The 8,204-nt window shown below is 30.0% G+C and overlaps 1 protein-coding gene across 1 annotated transcript in view; it reads right to left on the bottom strand.

Annotated features, from left to right (window-relative positions):
- The window catches only part of LOC107452214 (TBC1 domain family member 1), a 38,761-nt gene extending 30,557 nt beyond the window's left edge, over positions 1 to 8,204 (bottom strand). The window contains exons 1-4 of the mRNA XM_071183651.1: positions 7,211 to 8,204; positions 5,198 to 5,338; positions 3,932 to 4,147; positions 1,121 to 1,567 (exon numbers count right to left, since the gene is read on the bottom strand). Of these exons, the coding sequence (XP_071039752.1) occupies positions 1,121 to 1,567; positions 3,932 to 4,147; positions 5,198 to 5,338; positions 7,211 to 7,588 (1,182 nt within the window). The 5' untranslated portion in view covers positions 7,589 to 8,204. The remainder of the gene's footprint in view (positions 1 to 1,120; positions 1,568 to 3,931; positions 4,148 to 5,197; positions 5,339 to 7,210) is intronic.

Here is an 8,204-nt window from a genome sequence, read left to right as displayed (position 1 = left end):
GGGGGGGGGGGGGGATAAAAAAAGAAACCTCAGACAAAGACCTTAACTAATCACAAATGCAGGAAACAAAATAAATGTACACAAAAGCTTAAGACTTCATGCAAGCTGGCTAGTCTAGATATGCAAAGCTAATCTTATGGATTAATGGATTTATTATATGTTTAACATCTATTTTTATTTAGGAGTTTAATCCTTGCAGTTAGGAGTTTATAGCATATTTAATTCATTTGTAAAATTGAACATCGCTGAGAAATTTACATTAAGTCATTTACCTAACTAGCGAGATTACATAGAAAAAAAGTCCGAAAAAAATAATGGTAGCCAGAATTAACAATGACTTTTCAATTAGTTTGAAAAACAATTACAAATGCTTCCTATTCAGATTATTTAGTTTTGGGCTAGAAGGTGAAAGCTGCACATTGAACACTCAAAGATCATATCTAGTCCCTGGAAAACAGGTTGTGCTTTCCTACATTTGACTAGGGATGTGGTTTTACTGTGATTGTTTTAAATATCTAAGAATTAAAAAAAAAACATCAGACCAAGTCACTATGTTTAGGACATTATTGAAATTTAAATGGGGAATTCAATCTCAAAATGGACTCCTCATATTCTAAAATAACAGCTTGAATAGTGCGCTAGAAACATTAAAATTATAACTTGAATACATGCTTGTCCAGAAGCTGGGTAACTTTTTCCATCTTTTGTACGAATACTTTTGCATGTTGTTCACGTCTTAATAAACCATTTTTTGAGTGTTTACTTTTTCCAAAACTCTTTTATTGTTTTTTAATTATACTTTTCTTTAATTAATGCACAGCATGGAGTGACAACTTCGGTCAGAGTTCCAACACCATTGCTATTATTCATTTTTGTTGTTTTAGGGGTTTTTTAATGTTTTTTCTTCTCCTTTACAAAAGAAATGTATAATTCCATAATACAACTATTAAGACAGAAAAATCTAAATTTTATATGTAATTGAATGAGGAAAAAAATCTGAACTTAAATAACATACTCATTCTAAGCTGTACGCAGCTTGAATGTTTTGTCAAAGGTATAAAAATGAAATAATAATTTATAACATGAACTGACAAAAGTCAGATGAAGATTTAATACAAACCTGTGAACAATGGGAAATGCTAGAAAAGTCTTTCTGGAACAGCAATTCTTTCTTGTCCGTACTGATGAGACGTACATCGCATGGACTTATGAGAAAAAGCATTGTTCTATTACTTGATTTCGGATCGCCAGATAAAGAATGGGAGGAATCTTCTTGGGCAAAAGGAAAACCAAGAGAGCATTCTAAGAAAGTTTTTGCATTCATGGGTGGTAAAGAAGACTGCTTGTGCAAACTCCCATCTTCAATAACAGAAGAAAACTGCTCAGCAGTGAATGCAAGTGTCTGTATATCATGGACCAGAGCATCTCGACTCGATGTATCTAGACTCTGTGAATGAGTAATTAAAGATGCTGAAGAAGGTGGGGCAAGTGAGACAGGAGATTTATTTGTTTCACTACCGATGCGATGGCGACTGCCTGATTTTGAAGAATCATTAGTCTCGGAAATCTATAAATAAAAACAGGAAAATTGTTAACAAAAATAAATTAATTATTTAGCACAATAAAGCTAATATGACTGAAATAAACAAGCCATCCTTGAAGACCAATTTGGCTGACATTACTTCGCCGATTCATTGTCCAGCATCGTAGTAATAACAACTCAATAATTAATGTATAAGAGTTAAAGTCAAACTTTATTTCTGAAGCATGCAGGATAGGACCTGAAATTTAAAAGACAATGGGTATTACACTTTTAAATCATTCTTCCAGGTCATACTGCTTTTGTTAGGTGTGGTACAATCCCATCCTAATGAAGATACTTGATAACTTATGTCTATTCAACATATCAAGTTATTCAGTTTTGTCTTAGCAAATAGAAAATTATAATTTCATTAGAAAGAAAAATACACTTATCATTTTCTTTCTTGCTTTAATTATAATTTTTCAAATATTACAGAAAAGATTTGAACTAAGTTACATAGGATAGTCCTGGTAAAGTTGCTAAGAAGATTCTTAGAATTTAAAAAGGAGGTGAAATTGCGAGGAAAAAAAACCTCACAAAGGCACATTTTTCTGGTTAATGAAGATATTTAAAAAAATTAATAAATAAAATTATGCATATAGTGCACACAATTATAAATTAAGTAGCTTCTCTGCATCTTAGCAAATTTTCAGGACTTGACAAGTGAGACAAATATATAAATATTTATATTGATTACATTAGACAAAAACTTGAAAATGAGTTAATGAGTTAAGATGAAAATGAGACATAATGAAGTTGGGAAATGGCAACAGGGTACATACATAATTTTTGGCAAAAAAAATCTAATATTTACCAGAATTACCTACTTTGAAAATTTTTATCTTGATCAAGAAATAAAAGCTCAAATAAGTAACTTCAAAATTCTAATTGAAGTAAAAAATTATTCAAACCAAACAATACAGTAAACAAATTTCTATTTTGCATTTGAAAATTAACAATTTTATGGGAAATGAAATAACCTTCTTTAAAAAAGTAAACTAAATCCTAAAATATCAAACTTTCCATCGGCCCGAGCATATNTTTAAAAAACATTTCATTTTCCCTGAGAATTTCTTGATTTTTAAGCTTATTGAAAATCCTTTGAGTTTTCCAGACTCTCTAGGAAGCATGTGAACACTAGAAGCTTACATATCTTATAAATCCTGAAAATTTTTAAACGTAATATTTAAAACTTAAAAATACTATGCAACTTTTTATGCAAAGTATCCCAAAATTTATGCAAAACGCAATATTGATAGAAAGCACAGATTTTTATGTGCTTTTTTTATTTATTTTTTTATTGAGTGTGCATAAAATATGTTTTTTTTTAATTTTTTGTATTATTCATAAATTAAAAAGTATAGGGTTATGTATGGAATAGCACATTAGGAAAATCCCCCCCCCCCTTCANCCCCCCCCCTCAGTTTTTCCTGCAAATGTGCATTCTTTCATCAAAATTTCAACAAACTGTTTTGTATAAATGTGGTTGAATTTTGTTGATACAGCAATCATTTTTTTCACTCGAGGCAGAGGTGTTTGTGGACTTTAATTTGAAATTTAAAAACTAAAAAAAATTAGGATAATGTCCTCCAGCATTATATTACATAGCTAAGATATCTCACTCTCCTCTCCTAAATAAGAAATCACATGCCTAGGAACAAACTAAATATTGTTAAATATATTGCTCAACAATAAAAATAGATTATTTCAAATAAAAATAATAGATTGAATAAATAATTGAAAAGATAAACGGAAACAGAACCATATCTTGTCACGTAAAAATACATATACTTCATTAACAGTTAGTCATCAGTTTCTTAAAAAGGGATAAATTTTTAACGCAAATTGAGGAATTCAAATTAAATTGAAAAATTTTTGGAACAGTTACACATGTCAATTATTTTTATTAGTTCTAATAATAGATATGAAAAATGCATACATATATTAAATTATAGATATGAAGTATTATTTTTAATAGTTCAATAATCGCAGAAATATTACATATACATATTAAACTCTTTCCATAAAAATAAAGTAATTAATAAATCATAAAAATGATTAAAAAAAGTGGACACATAATTCAGAAAATATAATGCATACATTCAAATTAATCATAAAAATTTTTCAGCTATAAAAAATACATATTTATATGCAGTACATAATCTATATTTTACAAAAAGGATGTAAAATTCAAATTTATGTTTAAAATCTGAAAATATTAAGTAGAAAACTAATGCAAAAGCACTAAAAATAAACTTTTTTTTTTATTATTTAACAGCTGATAAAAAAGAAAACAAAACAGAACAAATATGAAGTCATGCAATATAAACAATGAATGACTTTTCCTACCTTATTAGATCCTAAAGGGTGTGAAGATGCATCAGTATCTTCAAAGGACCAATTAGGGAAAATTTTACTACCATCAGCAGAAATGTTTTCTTGCGAAAGCTGTGAATTGAATTGCTTAAGTGCTGGATCTTTATCCAACAAAGGACTGTCTCCTTCTGATAACAATTTCTTAGTGGTATCATCAACGAAACCCTTGGGCCCTCTTTTTTGTGATACCTAGAATGAATAATGAAAAATCTAAAATGATAACTAGCTTATTTATGTGAAATGCAACTTTTGAGATTATGTAGCACTATGCGTGTAAATGACAGTACAGTACAGAACCCGTTATCCGGAAACCGGAACGGAATTCGGTAAATTTTCCCGCAATTTTTTTAAAAAAAAATTTTTTTACCTCCGAAGATTTAGGATTTTTCTTTCTTTTTTGAAAGATGTTTACCTTACCATCATTTCAGAAATAATCATTAGTGTATTACCTCATCGTNCTTCATCGTTTTTTCTTCTTTTTAAGATTATTTCCAAATACTTTTTTTTTTAGTTGGGTTTAACAATAAAAAAACGGCTTTTTGTAGCGATTCAGAAAACCGGAAAAATCAGTTATCCAGAATAGCGATGGTCCCGACCGTTCCGGATAATCGGTTCCCTACTGTATTAGTGATTAAATATAATAAAATTGTATTGTGAGACAGTTTTTTTAATAAAATGTATTTTTAAAACATTCTAGGTTAAAATTTATCCTTTGCTCAAAACTTAGTAACTGAAGGAGATAAACAATGCCCAAAACACAAAACTAATCACTTTAATAACTTTCCATCAAATGCATTGTTAAACCAAATTTTGTAGTTTTAAAGGTTCAAGGGAAAAAACCTTTTTATATTAAATAACTTGTGCAGACAATTTTTTCAGTTACAAAATCAGAAACAAAAACATTCATTCTCTGAATAAACACACTTTTTTTCCAACTAATTTGGATTCTTGATCCTCAAAATATGGAGACAACAGCCTCTATCGGAAAATTATGGTTCCAATAGAAGAGCCAGCAGACTGGTAGAATGTTTGAGCAAAACCTTTTGCACTTAATTTTTTTAAATTAATTATACCTTATTGATTCATTTAATTATGGTTAAAAAAAAACTTCCTATTGTACGGTAGACAAGTTTTTACATTGTTTTAAACTATATAAATTTAAGCGACAAAATTCAAAATTAAAATACAATTAAGTCAATATTGCTACTCTAAAAAGGAAAATGATCTTATTAAACTCACCTTAACTTTGCCTACATAAAGAACTTCATACTGCTGGCACTGCTTACTTTGCACAGCATCAAAAGATGAATCCTCTTTAGCTCTGATCCCAAGTGATGATTCTTGAATAGCTTCTTTCAAAACAGTAAAAAACTGATAAACCTAATAAAAAGAGAGAGAAGTTTTATGTTTTCATAAAAAGATGACATCATGAGAACTTTTCATTTTCTCATAAAAATAAAAACATTTTATATTTAAAAAAAATTTGCAAAGAGAAGTTGCAAAAATTAAACAAATCCTCAACCACCCACCCTGCCAATACTAATGCAAAAGTTTAGAATAAGAGAAAAAAGTTCAGATTGAAATGTATCAACATTATACGATGTGCAAAAAGAAGAAGAAAAAAACGGATTACCCTGAATAACTTTTAATCTAATGATCAGATATTCGTTCTAAAACTCAATCTTAAAGTTTTAAAGGGGTGACCTTAAATATATTAATTTATTAGTGCAGACGATATTTTAGTTTACGAGATTAAGCAAAAGTAGTTTCTCTGAATAAAAATACCTTTTTTCAACGGATTCTCATTTCTGACTTCCTATATTTCAGTGGTTCCCCTTTTTTTGATGAATTTGGATTTCTAACCTACTATATTTTGGAACCCATCAACAAAAAAAAGGTATGCTTATTCGGAGAAAATATGATTTTTTCTCTGAATTCGTAACTTAATATATCGTCTGCACTCTATCAATAATGCTGCAGTTTTAAAAGTATTTCTAATAGACATTATAGATTTTAATGTTTATGGATAACTTTTTTTCCCAGAAAATATTACTTAAAGCATTTTAGTTTTGTTTTAAGAATTAAGAAGATTTTTTTTTTCTATTTCTTTTTTTTCTTCAACTTTACAACTTTAGTTTTTTAATAGCAGTTAGTTAGTTTCTTTTATCATCAATATTTCTACTCATCATAATATCTAATTACCATTATCTTAAAAATTTCTATTAAAGTTTTTTTTCCCCTGAATGTTCTATTGGTATGGGGTATACTAATAATACAGTTAAGTTTTGATTATTTTTCAATAATGACTAAACTTATTTCTATACTAAAAAAAATAATATTTATCAATGATTTTCGTTTTTAAAAAAATGTTGCTATTCAGCCAGCAAGTATTCAGTATTTGGCCAATTTTTTTTACCAAATCACTATTTGTTACATTTCTATCGTCAACATTCTAGAAATGCTTAAAATCAGATTTTTTTTTTTAAATCCTCAATAGCGCAAGCACAAATTATGGTTGAAAACTGCACGGTTACATCCTGCAATTTGATAGGGTGCCAAATTCCCTGACAATTCCCAGTTTTGAGGTAAAATTTTTTCCTGACAATTCCTTGACTTTTTTTTAAAATCTCATTTTCCTTAACAATTCCTGATATTCCCAGAGCATACAAACCTTGCTCTCATCTGCATTTCAAATACACCAAAAACTATTACACTTTTCTAGCTTTTTGAAAATTTAAACATGAAATCAACAAATTCCTGTACAATATTTTAAGCAAAACAAAAGTCATATTGTTATTTGTAAGAAAGGGGAGATTTCCAGATCGTGATCTGCAGCCGAATAATCGCCAAGTCTTGGCAATTTCCGTGCAGCGGCCAGCAAGGATCTAAAATAAAACATTACAGAAGGGGACCAACTCGAAAGGTATAACTCTTAGCCACCGCAAGGCAAACATCTACATGCTTTTTCATTTTCTTTTTAAAAAAAAAAATCCCGTTTAAGATAACTTTGGTGCCTTGGCGATTGATTGTTAGTGGCATGGTGGATCCAAGGTATGGAAAATCCCCTTGATAAAAATTCTTTATAAGGATGACTTTCAGAATTATATGAATGTAATATTAAATATGGAAATTATGTCCATATATTTTTAATAGAAAGTAGTTAGATAAACTAATAAAAAGTAGAATCCCATCTTTGCCAGAAGGAGACCTTTTATCACTATTATATATTGTAACTGACTGTTAAAAACTTACTGCTAAGTCATCACTAGCTTGAAAAGCATGACACAAAGAAACATCGCTTCCTTCTTTAGTTAAGTAAGCAAAGCATCTTGGCGAATCACCTAACTGGTTAAACTTGGTAACTGAACCCAGCTTGTGTTCAAAAACTTTCGTCGAAAATTTTACATTCGTAGCTTTGATGGAACACTCAGTTACGGAAAGAAATACAGTTTCTGATTTTGGAGAACCTAATCTTTGTATTTCTGAAATGATCCATGGCAACATGGGCTGAGTATGCCATCTTTCAACTAAAGCACGGCCATAATATCTCGCAATAAATGTCCTTTGGTATTTCGATGATGAGAGTTCAACGTCTGAATCCTGTAATCTGCTATATTCGTACTTGGGCATTTTTTTAAATACTCAGTTTCGGTATTTAACCATTTGAGTCTATATTTTATTAAGTTCGACCCTTGAATGTCAAGGTCACTACTGTATAGTCCTCAATTAGTAAATAGTCAGTAATATTTTAAAAATAAAAGTACAAAACCTAAACACGCAAGTAGTTAAAGAAATAGTTAAATGTCCATTTATTAAAGAATGAAAATCATATTACAAAATAATTCAGCTGTTTCATTTCACTCTTGCTCAATGCTACATGTAAACAAAACAAACCGGCTGATAGAAATTAGTTGTTTGTCTATCCAAACAGCTGTTGCTAAGCCGAAATGGCCGAGTCGCTTTCTAGTCTCTTTTTTTTTTTCCCCGCTTTGTCAGCCTTTACTGAAATGAAACAAAATTACAGTTGGTTTAAAAACATAATACATAATTTCAACTTTTTAAATGCTTCTAGCCTTCCTCCTCCTCTGAGTCCCACAGTGATCGTTAAGACATGGTTCCCAGCAGATCACCGAAGTCAAGCATCACTGGCTGCGGTCAGTGTGCGGTGGGTGACCACTTGGATCAGTCTGCGTAAGGACCAAGGGCGGGCGGTATTGGTCCTCGTTAAACTGTTCAACCGTAAAGT

Source organism: Parasteatoda tepidariorum, chromosome 7, assembly GCF_043381705.1.
Source record: "Parasteatoda tepidariorum isolate YZ-2023 chromosome 7, CAS_Ptep_4.0, whole genome shotgun sequence".
In the NCBI taxonomy this organism is placed as follows: domain Eukaryota; kingdom Metazoa; phylum Arthropoda; class Arachnida; order Araneae; family Theridiidae; genus Parasteatoda; species Parasteatoda tepidariorum.
This window is presented reverse-complemented; position numbering and strand designations above follow the sequence as displayed.